General features: G+C 46.2%; 1 protein-coding gene across 3 annotated transcripts in view; it reads right to left on the reverse strand.

Annotated features, from left to right (window-relative positions):
• Window positions 1-18264, reverse strand: part of ELK3 (ETS transcription factor ELK3) — a 66803-nt gene that overhangs the window by 36870 nt on the left and 11669 nt on the right. For all 3 annotated transcript variants that reach the window (XM_026499852.4, XM_048217948.2, XM_057316291.1), the window contains exon 2: window positions 1809-2017. In XM_026499852.4, the coding sequence (XP_026355637.1) occupies window positions 1809-2015 (207 nt within the window). In that variant the 5' untranslated portion in view covers window positions 2016-2017. The remainder of the gene's footprint in view (window positions 1-1808; window positions 2018-18264) is intronic.

The following is an 18264-nucleotide window of genomic DNA, read 5'->3' on the forward strand; positions in this document are numbered from 1 at the left end:
CGGTGGCAAAGAAAACGAACGGCCCAGAAGGTAGGGCGTGTACCTTGTGGCCAGGAATGTAGGCAGACAAGCCAGGTTCAAATAGGACACTACTGCCTCCCGGCTGCAGAAGCCTGGGCGGGTTTCTCCTGGAAGCCCTCCCGTCTTCATGTGTCAAAGGAGAGGCCAGCGCACCCAGCTCACCGGGCTGCTGGAGTTTGGGTGAGACAAAGGGCAGGAAGCGCCCCACGGCACCGAGCCTTAGACACAGAAGGTGCCAAAGCACGCCGGGTGACTGAAGGCCCCGAGACTGCTTTCCCCAGAACGTGAGAAAGTCTGCCCAAGGGAGATCAGGTGTCATCTACATAGCAGTGGCTCTACCGGTCTTTTGAGGGGTCCCTTCCAGCCCACGTTCTCCCTTCACACTGAAGACGCACAGTCCTTAGCCCCAGTGCCCGGACCACAAGGAGCGGTAGAACTGAGTCACAGATACCGAGCCAGGGCGCCTGATCTTTGACGCCTTGATTTAAAACAATGACATTTTTTTAGTCTCAAAACCAGGCTTTTAGGCACCCCGCCAACAGGCAAGATGACTGTTTTCCTTCCGAGGGCCCCAATTCCCATTGTGCGACTTAGAACCTGGGGAAAACTGCAAAACAATAAACCATCTGTAAGTCTTCCAGACAGTGCAATTTGCAAGAAGCGCTTTTACTGCTTCATAGGACTGTGCATGAAGCCAGGACTAATTAATTGCTACATTAAAGGAAAGCACCTTTAACATTTCAATGACATAATCATATGTAATTACAATCATATAAAGGAACACTTTATAATTAATGATGTCTCTACTTCCTGAAATGTGTAATCCTTCTGTCTTGAATTCCAAAGAGGTTGGAAAAAGGCAGGCACTAAATATAGATCAGGAACTAATATTTAAATCAGCTTTTAATTCACCTTTCACTATGAACAGCAAAACCAGAACAAAAGCTTACCCTTATTAGGAGTCTAAGTCTTTATGTCTATGAGACTAAATATACAGCAACAACAGATCCACACAGAGATGGCCGAAATTACAGGCCTGAAATGATTACCTCTAAATAGCAATAATTTTGCCCTAGCAGGCACATTAACTGCTTTTCCAGAAATGCATTAACTCACCCCAACTATCCTTGCTTGGCAACTGGGCTGTGTTATCACTTAACAAAGCACTCTGACTCCTCTCTGTGACTTAACAAGGAAAATGGCTTTTCTTTTAATTAGAGAAATTTCCCACGAAGGTGCAAACCCTGGGGAGGTAGCAAGCATTGTTCTAAGCACTGAACATGTTTCTCTTCTTTAACAACCCCGGGATGGTACGATTATGATCCCCCTCGTATCAATGAGGACACCGAGGCCCTGAGCTGTTAAATAACTTGCCCAAGCTCCCAAATTCCCAGGAAAGACCCGTCTGAGTGAACTACAAACCAGACGGGATACGCAGACTTTCTAGATCTCAACATTCATTCTGTCGCTCAAGCAACTGACGATGAGGGAGGCCCTAGGACCTTCCCTACGACTCGTTTCTGTTGTTAGCAAAGGTTTGCAGCAACTCTAAGGGAAAATGCAGAGGGAACAAAATTTGACCCACAGGAACACCCAAAGGGCTTCCAGAAAGAAAAAAAAAATCCCTATGGCACAGCTTTCCCCTCGACCAGAAAAACCTGCATAAATTGCCTCCATTTGATGTTTGTAATTTGCTTCATGGTCCCCGAGGATCTGCTTTCATCGGGGAAATGTGCGGGCGGCGCTCCACCCACCCGAGACCACCTCCCACAGGGTCGAGGGTTTACCTTGTCATAGTAGTATCGAAGGGCTCTGCTCAGCTTATCATAGTTCATGTTTGTTTTGTTCTTCCGGAGGCCCCACAGTTTGGCCACTTCTTCTGCTTTGAGGAGCTTGAATTCACCATCGTTGGAGGTCCAGCAGATCAGGTGCTCGTGTTTCTGGTCCAGCAGCAGCTGCAACAGGAACTGCCACAGTGTGATCGCACTCTCCATACCTGGGGGGAAGGGGGCCAGGTCAGTGTGATCGCTCTCTCCATACCCGGGGGGGAGGGGGCCGGGTCAGTGTGATGGCTCTCTCTATACCTGGGGGGGAGGGGGCCAGGTCAGTGTGATCACTCTCTCTATACCTGGGGGGGAGGGGGCCAGGTCAGTGTGATCACTCTCTCTATACCTGGGGGGAAGGGGGCCAGGTCAGTGTAATGGCTCTCTCCATACCTGGGGGGAAGGGGGCCAGGTCAGTGTGATCACTCTCTCTATACCTGGGGGGGAGGGGGCCAGGTCAGTGTAATGGCTCTCTCCATACCTGGGGGGAAGGGAGCCAGATCAGAGCCGCCAGCACAGGTGCCCACCCCAACGGTGGGGAGCGGGCCTCAGGATGGACGCCTCATCTCTTGCCCTCCCTCCCCCAGTGAACCCCACAAAGAGCCGCTTTCATTTCTACCCACCCAGTCCACTTGCACTCAGGTGCCTTCTGGATTCATCTTTGTGAATAGCCACAGATTCAGAAATACAGAGAAGCCCCGTGATCCCTGTAGTCATGACACACGTCCCCTCCAGCTGTGAGGTGGCATCGAAAGGAATGTGAAGGATGGATTGACAAACTACCCACTGCACAAGGACTCTCCATCCCAGCGAGTCCCCTCTTAACACTAGAGTCTGTTCCAGCTCAGACTCTCAAGTCCTTTGCTGGTCAGTCTGAGTCCGTGATCTGCTGAGTCCGTGAAATCTGGACTCCATGATGAGTGTGTTTAGGTAGGGGGCTGGGCTCTGTCTACACAACTACATGACATGCTGCCCAGGGAAGGGTCTTTGTCGGGTTGCTTAGCGTCTTCGCAGGACTTGGAAACCAAGCAGAACACCCACATGTCACAGGGGCCCAACGGACAAAGGTTGGTGAACTGAAGGATCACCACTGCCATGTGAAGGGCCCTTTGCTTCCCCAGACATTTGTCTTGTGGCAGATCAAACCCACGGCCACACCTGCTCCGATGGGAAAAGCATTTTTTCCCTGCTATTGAGAGGATTAGAAAATACTCTCTTCCTTTGACTCTGGTGGGGACTTTGTAAGTGCTCTTCCTTCTAAAATGCTGTTCCCTAGCCTTGGAGCCTGGTAAACTCCTACTTACCTGTGATGACCCAGTTCTAAGGGAGCCTTCTTGAAGAAATTTTTTCCCACTCCCCCAGACAGTTCCTTATCTTTAGACATTTGAGGACTTTATGGCAATGGGTACTGATTCTACTACTAGTAATAATGCGCTTATCAATAGTCCTTACATTAGTAGGTGATGGGGATTAAGGAGGGCACTTATCATGATTAGCACTGAGTGATGACTACAATGTCGAATCACTATATTGTACACCTGAAACATGACACTGCATGTTCACTATAGTGGAATTAAAATAAAATTAAAAAAAAAAATCCTCTCAACTAAGGGAAAAAAACCACGTTTGTTACATGAGGAGAGAAGAGGTGGTTGGACTGGCCTCAAAAGCTGCACCTCAGGTCACCTGTCATGGTTGCACACATCGAGTGCCCCGGCTTTTAATCTGGGCAGGATGGGAGTGAGTTGAGGGGTGCCGGGTTGAGGAAGCCAGCGGTGACCAGAGGGTAGAAAACTGGCTTCTGGCTGGAGAAAGTTTCGAAGGCAAGCTGGGAGTGGGGACCGAGCCAGACAGAACTAGGGTTCACCCCCAACGACAGCAACGAGGAGAAGGCAGAGCCGAGGCGCACTGAGCGAGGTGCATGGGCCCAGGACACCGGGTAGCCAGGACAACTTGCTTCGAGGCCCCCTTTGTACCAATATTTGTGTCAATTCCACAACGCCTCCTGCGCATTCTTCTTAAAGGGGCAGCTCTCAGACGGACAAGTGACTTTTGTCCCACACGGGGAAGGAAGTGAAAGCATCTCGCCATCCAATAACTACTCACTTCCTTCTTCCTTTTCACGTGTTTAGCCGAAAGAACACGTTTTATTATTTCTCTAAGCAACCGTGCGCTTTCCGGTTAAAGGAAAGCAGATTAACAACGCTCTCCAAAACCCCATAAGGCATTTTATTTATGGCTCTTAAAAGAAGACAGTCTTTACAGAAATCAGTCTTCGCCACAATGGCCACTCGGCGTGTAAGACAGTAAATTACGTCACTGTTAGGTCAAAACCACCCCTGCGTCTCCTGAGTCCCGTAAGCACAACTGCTATGATGCGCGACAGCTCGCCGCCCCGGTTCCCAATAGGAACCCCCCTCCCGATTATTTGTGGATGAGCCACAAGCTTGCTTCTCATCACTGGCACTAAGAATTGCTAACAGTCGTCTCACATTTTTTGGTGCTCTTTTGGCCAAACACTTCAGACAGTTAGCTTTAAAGTATCTTTGAAACTTTAAGCAGATGCTCAGAGGAACCTGGTCCGAGGGCAGAAGGCTGCCCGCGGGTCGGGAGGCCTGGAGGGAAGGGACAGCCGAGCCTCTGGCTCGTGTGCCAGGGAGGAAGGCGGTCAGCCACCTGCACATTAACGGACTCAAACCAGCATGTTCCACACGGGACAACAGAAACCTATCCGTGTATTTGAATGTATTTACACTTACTGCTTCTACCAGCCAGGGCTCCTTGGAGCTGCTCGTGCTGCCTCGAATCCCTGTTCACGGCACTCCAACCCCAGGTATGGGAACCATGTTCTCTGGGCAGAACTTAGGAGCATGAAACGTTCTCAGTCTTTCACTCCCTCTCCCATTCAGGTGACCTCGCAGCAGCGCACGAGGAGGGGTACAGTGCTTGCTTCCCACCCCACTGAAATTCTGGCCTGACCACAGGATTCCGTTTGGCCAACGTAAATGTTCAGTAGAAGGGATAACCATGCTGATTCTGAGCCAAGGTCTAAGAGGCTCCACATGTTTGCACTTTTCCTCTTGTGCTCCTCTCATTGCCCCAAAATGACACTGTTTGGAGCCAACGTGAACTCAACCCAAAGCCTGGAGCCCAGGCCCACGACTCACAGTCAAAGGCAGCATCCCTGAAGCTCACCGCAAGAAACATAAATGCCATGGTATGCCAAGGACACATGGGGAAGTTTGTTAGGTGGCCAAAGTTGACTATGACAACATCTTTGCTTTACAAAATTCTCTCTTCGTTGGGGTGCCATTACCCCGTTACCTTTACACTGTAGGGCTCGCACTCACAATCACGAGGTGCAGCTAAAGGTGAAAAAACATGCTGCACAATGCCGGGGGCGGGGGGAGGTCGGCTGAGCAGATCTTTACTGCGAGGGCCACCAGTCGGCCAAGGGACAACCGTGGGGTGCTATGGCCATGGCCTTAGAGAAAGGTAGAAGAAGGAAGGAAGGAAGGAAAGATAAGGGAGATGAAAAAGAGTAGAGGAGCAAGTGGTGGAGGTGGGGCCCTATATCAGGGGCCCCATAGATTTCTGGAATAGGGAAACTGGGCCAAGAGAAGGCACAGAGCTGTGAATGAGGCATCACAGAGCTACCCCTGACAAGCGCTTAGAGACCAGCAGGGCGGCGCTTAGACCCCAGCTGGCTGGGCCTTGGAACCTTTCCTTCTTCCCCCCTCACCTCTCCCCACACCGAGGTGTCACAGTCGGGCTACGCTGAGGACTGGAGGATTTCTTAGACACGTGACTGCCACCACTCTACAGGAGGGGACCTCGGCATCAAGCCACTCTTGCCTAACGCACAGCAAGCCGGGTGCTGGGGTCCTCATTCTAGCATTCTCCAGCTCTGTTGGCCACTTCTGTGCCCTCACTGGTCTTCCAGTGTCGATGACCGTAGAGCACACACACCTTTATTGTTGGAAATCCCAGCCACACGCTACTCAGAGACGAGTCCCAGAAACCTGTCCCTATGAGATTATAATCACACCTACGAACAGGTCACCCCCTTCTACACTGGACAGAGGTAATTCTGGGATACAGCGGGGAGCAATGTGGCTCTGGGCCCTCCCACTCTCTCTGGGCAGAGCCATCCAGGTGATTAAAACGCAAGAGTATATGTGGGCAACGGGGCAGAGAGGCCCCCAGCTGACATCACCGCCACGGTTCTCTCCATTCAAGGCCTCTTGCTGGGCTGCTTGTAGTTCCAATCTTAATTTATTTTAATTATGACTAAATACATTTAATCATCATTTACACAGTTGTTTCCACATACAATTATGCTTCACATTCTATCACCTCTCTGCCTGCGACAGATCCTGCCCCCTCTGGGACCCTGGAAGAGATCCTGACTGGGAACATGTCCTTCCAACGACGACCAACAGATTCGCAAATTCATCCAAATGAGTATTTCTATCACCAGGAAAAAAGCTTTAAACTTAATTCTTTTTTTTAATTCTTTGACACCTAAAATCTTTAATGAAGTGCTGGGTCTTAAAATGCAGGTACAATAAAGTCCAGTTTATCTGACTGCCTTCATAAGGAGTGTGGGTAATTCAGACTGCAAACTGTGGCTCTCATTAAGCACAAAGTTCAAGAAAGTGTGGATACTTGAGTTTATGTTTGATACGTTATTATGCAAACAGAGACCTGCTTTAAGTTAAACTATTTCATTAGCCTAACCTCCTGTAACCGATTCCCCACAATCCCCTGCTTAAAATATACAGAACACGCGAAAGAAACTGCTGCAAATCTTTTAAAAATATTTCCCAAATCAAATTTTTGCTCATTAGAAAAGGCTTCTCTTTCCCCGGCCCAGACCTGGTTTTGAACGTATACAGCTTTGTCTGGTCTTGTGACGCCATTCTGTACGCACAGATCAAGCTCCGCACTTGGTATTTAGAGGACCCAGCCACTTCTGAAGGCATCACTGCTCTTACAAGAAGAGGTGCCCCTCAGCATTAGACACTTTGCCCTCCGCTAGCTCCCCATCAAAGACGACAGTCACACCCTGGCCAGACCCACCTCCAGGCCACTGCACAGAACAAAGCCACCTGCCGGCTGTCCCAGCTCTCCTCTCCCTTTGTAACTTACAGTCCAGATCTCACCACATAGAAGTTTCATTAGATATTTAAAAGAGTTTGTCCAATTTGAATAATCTGCATACTTCCTTTTAAAGGAGCAAGGGGAAAAAATAGGTTCCCCGTGTTGACAAATTATTTTCATTAAAATTTTTATTATATTCTCCTTTCTATATAAACAAAACTGGATATAAGCTCCTCAAGGTTTGTGATTCTTATATAATGATAAAATGAAGTTTACAAATTAGATGCCTCCTGTGTTGCATTCAAATTACTAATTTTACCTATGACAGATGATGTTTTGTTGAAAGATGTCCCACATTCACGGAAAGGTTATGGCAATGATTGAGCCAAGGTAGCCCTTTTGTGCTTATACCGCTATACCCTATAAAGATTCAATTCTCTCCCCACTTCTTTCGAAAAAGAAATTTTTTTTTTTTTTTGAGTGTCCACATTACTCCAAGACACCATCTGGGCATTTGGGAGATATCAGTGAACAGAACAGATGAAGACCTCTGTGTCCTCAGGGAGCTCACATTCCAACAGGAGAAGACAGGCCGTAAACAACAATAAACATAGAAATATTCCACTGTAGTGTCAGAAGAACAGAGCTATGGAAAACCACAGCCAGAGCAGTTTAAGGGGGTGGAAGCCAGGGGAGGAGGGTGGCGTCAGCAGAAGGTCACAGAGCGCCTCGCTGAGAAGCTAGGGGTTGAGAAATTCCTTTTTTAAAACAATTTTGGGGGAGCCTGGGTGGCTTAGTTGGTTAAACATCTGCCTTGGGCTCAGGTTATGATACCAGGGTCCTGGGCTCTGGTCTGAGTCTTGCATCAGACCCCCTGCTCAGCAGGGAGTCTGCTTCTCCCTCTCCCCCTCCCCCTCCTCCTGCTTGTGCGGTCTCACTCTCGGCCAGTAAATAAAATCTTAAAAAAAAACACACATAATTTTCAAAATGGGTAAAATCATTGCTCTCACACAGACATAAAAATGAAGACATGGTTAAGATTCTATTTTATTCACTCGTCAAGGAAGGAACTAGGCAGGCCTTAGAACAAGTTAAAAAATATCCGAATGGATAGAAGCATTTGTAGATGAGAAACACTGAAATGAGTGCACACATGGGGCAAACCTGAGGGTGGGACAGAAGTCAACTGAGCACTGAGAGACACACAGAGAGAGAGAGACACACGGAGAGAACAGAATTTGCATGTCTATAGACAATAGCTACTTTGCTGTCACTTATCTATAATTAACAGAGTTGTAAATTAGCTTCCCTAAAATCAGAACCACATCACCCAGAGGGGGCACCGTTTTTCACTGAAGCACAATTATTCTCGACAAGCTGCTGCAGGGAGAGAACGAGCCACTTTGTCTGTTTGGAAGGTTACAAAGCGGGTAAGAGCAGCCAGCCCCTCCGGGTTCCAATTCAAGTACTGGTCCCGTCTGGCTGTGGGACTTTGGGTAAGTTCCTTAGCCTTTCTGCGTCTCATAATCCTCATAAGTAAGTGGGGATGGTGATAATAAAAGCATCTCTCTTACAAGGCTGTTGTAAGGACCACTTCAGTTACTCATAATGCAGTTGAACTATACCTGCTACCTGGTGTTATCGAAACGTTTACTATTATTTTTTAAGCAACAAGGAAACCTCTTCATAGAGCATGTTGTGAGGTCATTTGGCTTTCACCTAGCTCAAAGGCTTCATTTCGATATTGTGTCATTGTGGTTTTTGTGTTCATTAGGCAATGACCCTAATGAAGTCACTGGAATCCAAGGACAATCTTCAGCTCTTTGGTGACTGTTTATAAAGTGACTTGAAATATGTTTATTTTGTTATTTTAGACTATCATCAAAAATGAAAGGACAAAAAAAATTTTTTTTGAATTCTGAGAAAACTCAGATCCCTGGGCACATATTTGCTGACTCCAGCTTAAGAAACATTGGTTCAAAATGCCTCCCAGCTGCTCTGAGCCCGTGGGTGCCCACACCTCCCTTGGGGCTAATTCCACCCCACTTCTTATGCTCCTGGAGGGGGGAGGGCAAGGAGTCATGTAGATGAAAGCTACTGGGTCAGAAAAAGGGAAGTGTTCTAAAGTGACCTCCCAAGGGACACCTGTGACAACATGCTTACGACCACCAGTGCTGGAGCCCACACTGCCAGCCAGGGCAACAGATGTGGAGAGGAAAGGGGCGGAGCTGGCCACGAGTAAAGGGCTTGTCTTGTGGCCCCAAACAGGGGAGACACCTAGGCAGACTGAGTGTGGCTTTCCACCCCCATTCTGTGTCTTCAACTCTTTTGTTTTCAAAGCCTGCAAATCTTATCCTTGACTCCTTCTTGAATCTGGACGAGCCGCACAGAGAAGGGTGCTACAGACCGGACACGCTGACCACGCTCTTTGGCCCTGGCGCCCTCGTCTGCCTCCTTGCGAGCCTCCTGGCCACGTGGCACTGGCGTCTCAACATCTCTCCCTAAGTCCAGGGCACTAGCCCCAGTCCCCCGGCACACTAACTCATCTCAGGCACACTTCCTCTGGCCACCGGGGGACAGCAGTAAAACGCAGCCGTCAGGATGACGCTGGATCGGGTGGCTCAAACAATAGGCACGACGGGCTGAGGAGACAGAAAGGCCGCCCGGCTGCTCCCACATGAAAGCAACGTACACGCACACGTACACGTACACACGGGGCAAACGCTCATGTCAGGGATCTTTTCAGCATGTCTCACGGCCTGCCTCACAGACTTAGTCCTTCATTCGTCTGTCTCTTCTAATCTTAAGAGCCTTATCTTTGCCTTCTCTGTATGCAGCAGGCGCTTCTACTAAGTCCTCACCCTCCATCAAGCCCTCTCCCTGTATTATCTCATTTAATTCGGACGACACCTCTAGGAGTTGAATACATTTACCCTTCCCACTTTGTCGATGAGAAAATGGAAGACAAGCTGTGGAAAAGCAGGGGCCCCGGAACAGTCTGCTCAGTGTGTGGTCAGCAGCGCCAACTGTGGATCACGGCCCGTGACAAGAGGAGTACGGAAATCGAGAGCAAGTGTACAGAGACTTCTGTAATTTGTCATTATCACCATATCCACATACGTGATCAATGTAGGTCCAGCTCACTGGCACCAGCTATGCACTAGTCAGAATCGTGAACTGGAACCACGCTAAAATGTGTGACATTCAAGGTTTTTCAGTCATAACCCAAAAGTATACAAAAATCTAGAATTCACTGATTTCATTAGAAGATTTAAATATAGGGGCGCCTGGGTGGCGCAGTCGTTAAGCGTCTGCCTTCGGCTCAGGGTGTGATCCCGGCGTTATGGGATCGAGCCCCACATCAGGCTCTTCCGCTATGAGCCTGCTTCTTCCTCTCCCACTCCCCCTGCTTGTGTTCCCTCTCTCACTGGCTGTTTCTCTCTCTGTCACATAAATAAATAAAATCTTTAAAAAAAAAAAAAGATTTAAATATAACTATAGGAAAAATCATGGGAACTGGCAACTAACCAAGGAGTGAAGACGGATTTTAAAATGCAGCAATACTTGCTTTTAGATGAACGTTAAGAAAAATTAATACACCGATAAAGAAAGGGGGGGTAATCAGAAGGGGGAATGAAACATGAGAGACTATGGACTATGAGAAACAAACTGAGAGCTTCAAAGGGGAGGGGGTGGGGGAATGGGATAGACCGGTGATGGGTAGTAAGGAGGGCACGTATTGCATGGTGCACTGGGTGTTATATGCAACTAATGAATCATCAAGCTTTACATCGGAAACCGGGGATGTACTGTATGGTGACTAACATAATAAAAAATCATTAAAAAAATCATAAAAAAAAGAAAAATTAATACACCGAGTTTGTGGAAATGGGTTGCAAAATCTCTTTTCTAGTGAGGTCAACATACCTCTGTGAGACTGGCTTCTCTCCAGTGTAATTGAAACAAAACACAAGTAGTTTAGATACATCATGTCCCGCAAGTAGCATTACTGTATCTAACCTAGATTAAATTCATTAGTCAGCAAGAGGCAAACTCTTCCTCCATTGAAAGTTTAGTGTTGATAAATATGGTGTTTGTTTAAAGTGTGCTTATAGGCATTTAATACAAGGAATCTCTGGTTCACTTACAACCTTTTTGTTTGGTTAAAATTACTACAGGGCAAAAAGTTACCAGTTATTAATAATGATCTTTTTTTTTTTTAAAGATTTTATTTATTTGACAGAGATAGAGACAGCCAGCGAGAGAGGGAACACAAGCAGGGGGAGTGGGAGAGAAAGAAGCAGGCTCCCAGCGTAGGAGCCTGATGTGGGGCTCGATCCCATAACGCTGGGATCACGCCCTGAGCTGAAGGCAGATGCTTAACCGCTGTGCCACCCAGGCGCCCCTAATAATGATCTTCTATATTAATTGCCTTTGCATGCACTTTCAGTGGCTATGTAATTCTTTTTCTCATTACACTTATTTTATTGAAATGTCATTTCATGCCTGTAAAATCTATCATTAAAAATTGGGCTGCTATTTTGGTATCTTTATTCTTTATTTTTCTTGTATGTCACAAAATTATCAGTCCACAGTGTTTAAGAAATTTTAAAAACTAGTCCTTTTCCACTTATGGCCTGGGAAGTACTGTTCCCAAATGCTGACTCAGTGAGTACCGACCTTTGTTTTGCTTGCTGACCTATCCCCAGCTTAGATCAGTGACAGGTCACCCTAGACACCCAGCGAACATTTGTCACATGAGTGAACGAAAAAATAAAACTGAGGTTAACACATGCCACAGCCTGCACCCTTACCTGCTCTGTAATACTGCCTGGAACACGCACGAGAACTACGATTAGGCTCTTTGGAGAAGGCTTTCTAGAGGAGGGAGTAAGAGCACTCACCCTTCAAACTGAAGGGTGGGTAAAACTTTGAAGGGGTGAGAGAAGAGCGGCTGAAGTCCCCCACAGCAGGCTTGGAAGCATCAGTAAAGGCCAAAGCAAGAATCAGGCCGGGGCGGGGAGGGGGGGGAGGGGTTTGCTGGAAGGAAATTTACCGCAATTTACCCAGAGGCAACCTCTCCCACTTGAGCCTGAAAAACAGAAGTCACCAAGGAGCAGGGATTATGTGCTCCCTTCGGTTCCACCAAGCCTCCAGCAGCTGCTGGGCTGACAGAAGACTCGGTTCTACCCACCACTGCCAGCACTGCTTGGGCACCTGGAACCTGCCTCTCGAGGCCAACTTACAGTGAATAGTGTAAGTTAATGCTCAGGGACCAGCTCTTTGCTAGGGGTCCTGGTAATTTTGTATTTCTAATTTGGAGGGGGTGGTACAAAGAGGGTCTCTCCAAACTGCTTATGCTGCAAGCCCCACAAAACCTAGACGTGCCCCTGGGGAACCTCTCTTCACGCTGCCTCTTTCCTCCTAGAAGCTGCTTTTCCTCTTCTCGGAAGTGGGCATTCTTTCTGTCGGCCACAGGGTGGCGCCAAACATCTTGATGCGAGATGGGGCGGCCCAGACTCTATGCAAAGAATGAGGTTTTTGCTGCCATTCTTAGAAGTCGAAATACCAACTTATTTTTTCTTCTTTCTATTGATGGCAACCTAACACTTCTCTTTGTATGTTCCTGGTTTCATTTTTAAAGTTACACTAAGGTAAGGGAGTTGAGGGGACAGAATTATTTGATTTTCTAAAGCTTACATATTGTGGGAACTAAAGAAATTGGCCAACTTAGAAAACAAAACAAAACAAAACAAAACAATTTTAGTCAGAAATTAGAGGGCTCAAGGAAAGGAGAAAACTCCTGTGTAAGAAGCAAACAAAACAGGTGCTCAATAAATATGTCTTTTTGCTTGCTAAAACTTGAATGGTTAGAGAAAAGAGGCTGCATGTTAACACTTTAACCTTCAAAATTGTCTTATTTCCACTCCTCTGTCCACAGCAGCACCTACTAAGTGTTTGTATCCCATTACATTATCAATGCCCAAGAGAAAGGGCAGGAACCGTTTCATTATATAAAACAAACCTTAGGTACTTAAGTCAAGGAATTGGAAAGCAACAATTTGTATCATTTGAGATAGGCAGTAACTCAGCACAGAATACCTTTAAAGCATTAAGTAAGGACAGCATTTCTAACTATGCAGCCCACACTTGACGTCTTTATTATTTTTATGAGGTGGAATAAAGATTACTTAAATTTATTTATTTATTTTTTAAGGATTTTATTTATTTGACAGAGAGAGCAAGAGAGAGAGAGAGCACAAGCAGGGGGAGCAGCAGAGGGAGAGGGAGAAGCAGGCTTCCCACCCAAGCCAGGAGCCTGATATGGGGCTTGATCCCAGGGCCCCCAGATCATGACCTGAGCTGAAGGCAGATGCTTAACTGACTGAGCCACCCAGGCGCCCTACTTAAATTTATTTTCAAAAGACATTTTAATTATCATCAACCGCCACATGTAAAATTTTAAAAAATGCCCATCTGTGAGGCCAAGTTCAAGGCCCTTAAAGCTCTTTTTACTTATTAACAAATGTTTATATTCTCATTCATTCTGTGAATATCTACAGATTGCCCATGTTTAAAGGGCAGGAGGCATAGGGAGAGGGAAATTAGCCATTGCTCAGTCTACTTATTTACCGTTTATAATAAGTTGGCCATGTTCTTCAAGTACAGTTTTACAAATACAATTTACAGAATTTACAAATTCTCTTCCATCTGAGGAAAGAGACAGGGATGGGGGGTGGGGGGCACTGTAAAAGAGACCCATGAAACTGTGTTGTCTCTGGGTAAATTAGAAGTAACTCCATTGGTTCATCGGTGACTTCTCTGTGGGTGAATTTCCTTTGGAAAAGTAAATGGATGGCTGCATTAACTCTGGCAGGGAAAGCGTGTTTGAGCCATTCTACTTCCTCCCACATCTATATATTCATGCCATTTCCCACCCCACCCTGCTATTATACAACCCTAGCCAGTCTTACCCCATGTTTTCAGATAGACCTGCACTGAGCTCACCTGGGCACCTCTGTGTTCCCTATTTGGCAACATCCCCAAATTGCCTAATGTTCTTGGTGCAGAGTTTGTTCTTTCTGGGCTTGAAGAAACCATAATCAGTCCAGAGGGTTCATAAATAATTGGTCGTCCCAGAAGTACAAACCTATTTCTCTGTACCTCAAAGAGACAAGTCCATTTGAGTGAGAGGGTGCATGGGGAAAGTTCAGCACAGTGCCCTGTTGTGAGCCTTCAGCAAGGCTTACTGTTGCTTTCATCTGTGTCTTCTATGGTGCTTTCCACAAGGCTCCCACCAGTGGAGCTATTCAGTGTTAGCCGTCCTTACACTAGTGTCACCCAGCAATTCCAACATGGCGCCCGGCAGACCACAGGCATTCCATAAAAATGTTAGTAGAGTGAATCTAAATTTCTTTGAATCTCAATTTTTCACCCTTAGGGTGGAGGTTGTAACTGACTTCAGAGACTCTTCTATAATGTGCTAATGAGCCCACACATAATTTTATTCTTTTTTTTAATCTCTGGAGAAAGATGGACTTGTCCACTTCTCCAGTGTCTTCTGACTGCAGGAGCCCTGCCTCTCCCCTCATGTCTTGTCAGGTAGACACACACACACACACACACACACACACACACAGAATGTACGCTCTGCAGTCTTAAACATACACATCACCATTTAATCTCTTCTTTGAAAACATCACACACAATTTTATTGGGCAGTTAAAGGAATACAAGCCTGCTAGATCAAAGCAGCCAACTGGTCACCCAGCCTTCCCAAAATGAGGCTGTAGTTCATTATAGCCACTCGGGTAACCACATCCACCTCCCTCGTATATCGACATGCCCAGGAAACAGATTTAGAAATCCTGGGCACTGCAGGGAAAATCTTTTCAGGTAACCCACTGTATTTAAAGAGCAGACCACGTCCTGAAAGAGGAGTAGGACCATAAAACTCAGAGGTTCCGACAACCTGGGCCCGTCCCCAGGTCCCCCTCCACAGAGTCTCGTCGGGAAGCACAGGCTTTACTGACAATGTCTTTTTCTTGAAACAGACGGGTTGTTCCTTCCCAGACTTTTCTGGATGAAAACCCAAACGTTCACTTTCTTTGCAATTGTTTTTGTTGCCCATGTTTTTTGCGCCTATCTTAATTCTGGCCTGAAGCACGTCCCCCTTCAGTTCTCATACTTGGTAACATTCAGCTTCCTCTTCTGCAGGTTGCAGGCAGGAAACTGGAAAATGGGCCACAGGAAACCTGGCCTCCTACATCTGTCCCACTTTGTAATTGCAGCTCTGGTTTCATTTTGCTTTGTGTGTCAGCTCGGTTTTAACCCTCAACACGACGGCCAAACTCTGCTTTCTGGAAGAACACTGCTGTTCTTATTGCCCAAGAAAACTCACTGAGACTTTTGTTTCCTCCCCAGAGTAATTAACCCTATGAATTCAAAAGGGAAAAAAATACTAAGCAAATTCTCCTTCAACAGTAGCCATTTGGATCAAAAGCATATGGAGCTAGAAAAATGATTCATTGGATGTGATAAAGCCACCGATAAATCCCCAGTGCAAATCAAGACTACTTTAGAGTACGGTACACAGAAGTTATTTTAGATAAATTGGATTACCAGTGGTCCGAGGCTCCCTGACAAAGTTTACCTTGTGAGCTTTTGATAAATAATGTATGAAAAGAAGCTATACTCATACCTCATTATAATCTCTTTCATTATGACACTGTTTCAAATCATATTTCTTCACAATTATCACCATTAAGTTGGACTGTATGAAATTGTTTGTAAGGGTCCAAAACAGCCAAATACCCACAATCTCATAGAGTCAACTTAAAAGCATATTATCACATAGAGAATAGACACACACACACACACACACACACACACACACACACTCACATCCCCGAGCAGTATCTTCTTCCTAGATTTGGTCCATGGACTCTTTTGAGGATCTGAAATTCTCTAGGGGTGGAAATAAAGTTAAACTCATACGAAATACACATAATTTCAATAGGATTTGTAAAACACTAAAGATAATTTATAAAGAGCAAATAAAGAGTCCTATTCTAAAGGAAATGTTAAGTACATCCTCCCTGACCAGCAGTACTAAGATTCCATGGAATTCTCAAGAAAAGAGCTAATATCCGCCCCCCCCCCCAAATCTGTTATTTCTTTAAATAGGAGCTTTTCCTTTTTAGTGTGCACATTTGATGAGCATTTATTATGTACCAGGCATTGGGCTCAGCACTTGATACACATCTAAATTTAATACTCCATGGGGAAGTCTTGACTTCAAAAGGTGAAATAAGACACTCATGGCCACAGGAGTAATATGGACAAACAGAGACTCATATCCAGGGGCATCTGGCTCCAAAGTCCAGGTCCTTAATCATCACAGAGTTCCTCCAGCAGAGGCTACATTTCTTATATGCACACCTCACTGCTGTTAAGAGAGAAGCCTCATTTTAACTCAGTGGGAGATGTAACGTTCCCACTATGAATCAAATCAGGACATTTCCTTGTTTATTTCGGACTTTGCTTCATCTGTGACTCCAGTTATTCCAATTGGCCCCGTTTTAAGAGAAAAACTGTGAACCCAGGCCATCATCACCTTTTTAAACCAATTTCTCTTTAAAAAGATCTGTTGGTTTAGACACGCTCCAGGTTCATTCCACGCTAAATAATCGAGGCAGGCTCTTGATTATGAAGACAGGAGAAGCTGTCCCTTCTGCACCTTGGCTCCCTTTCAGCAGGAGAGCCCATCCTCCTGCTTGGTGTGGGCACACAGGCTGGCAGAACAAGAGGGTGAAAGTCAAGAAAAGAAATGCGAGGGATCTAGCCTGGCTCCAGAGAGACAGTCCAAACCCTGCATGCATGTCTCCTAACAATAGAAGGAATCATGGGCAGCACTTTGCCTGCGGATAGGGACAGACTGGAAACCCCACAAAAACTATATGACAGTGCCCAGTGCGGCACCGGCACCCGGCAAGGAGCTCAGAATTGTTCCTTTAGAAACAAACACCTCCGGGGAAGCCCTGTTTCAGGTTCTAAGGAAGCAGTGTTTGGGATTTTGTGGAGGACCGCGACAAGCACATGAAAACAAAATGCTGTCTTGCATTCGGTACAACTTACTTAAAGTCTTGCAAACGGTCCTTACATGTGAGCTTCCATTGAATAAGCTCCCTAAGTCCCAGTGGGTATTTTTTTCCTCCCATACTTCCCTGGATTCTTCTATTTCAAAGGCCTTTGAATGAAAAATCTTTTACCTACACTTCTGTACTATTCATATTTTAAAAACCTGATCCTATGCGTAAGGGGAAAAGTTGGAAATCAGAACATAAATTCCATCGCAGGCAGGGCCTTAAAGAGTTGCATGGTCTCAGGCAGGGAGGTCAACTTCTCTCTGTTTCAACTTCTTTATCTGTAAAGCAGGGATAAGGCGAACCCTCTCCCCCTCGATACACGAGTGCCATCACACTGAAAGACTCTATACGATTATTTTGAAAATAAAAATCCAAGTTACCCTTTTGGTCAATGCCCTGCACAAGTGATCTTTAAAACGGGAATGGAACAATGCCTTCAGCTTCAAATCAAACCTTAGCAGAGATATTTTTTAAATCTATGGTTGTCTTAACATCAGGAAACGTTTGTTTGCTCACCGGGTTATGACAGTTCTATGAAAATCAAAAATAAAGGAAATCTTACACACTGCCTCCACTAGAATGAAACCATAATCTTTCAGATAAACTTGAAAGCTTTTCTGTGCTAAATAATTAGTTGGTGAAGGCCAAAAAGTCTATACCCGGCATAGTCCGAAAACTTCTGCATGATACAAAATGATGGCGGATTTTCCACATCCAGAAACTAAAACATTTCCTGCCAGCGCATCCTCCAAACCCTTCTATTGTGTTGAAACTGTAAAATCTTTCTAAATCAGGACTTCCTCCTATTATGCTCTAGAGGCGTCTTTCTGGGAAGGGTAGATCCAAGGCAAAAGGTAGGAATTCCCGCAGCACCACCCAGTGGAAACGTTAGAAAAAAAAATGCAAGATAAAATATGTTTCGTCAAAGAAACTTCACATCTTAGCTCTTCTCGTGAAAAATCTGGACACTGCTCCTGTCCATCAGTGGCAAGCAGCACTGGGCCCCTCTTCCTCGGGCCGCTCCTCAAATGCCAGCCACGCAGAGGATCCCGGACACGGCCCTCCCTGTCCCCCACACGTGCGCACACACGGAGCGGACACCAGGGTGGGGAGGAAGGAGGCCCCGGGTGGGGTCAGGTGTGGGCTGCGACACCATCTCTTCCTCTCAG

The sequence above is a fragment of the Ursus arctos genome, unplaced genomic scaffold (assembly GCF_023065955.2).
Source record: "Ursus arctos isolate Adak ecotype North America unplaced genomic scaffold, UrsArc2.0 scaffold_21, whole genome shotgun sequence".
NCBI classification, from domain to species: Eukaryota; Metazoa; Chordata; class Mammalia; order Carnivora; family Ursidae; genus Ursus; species Ursus arctos.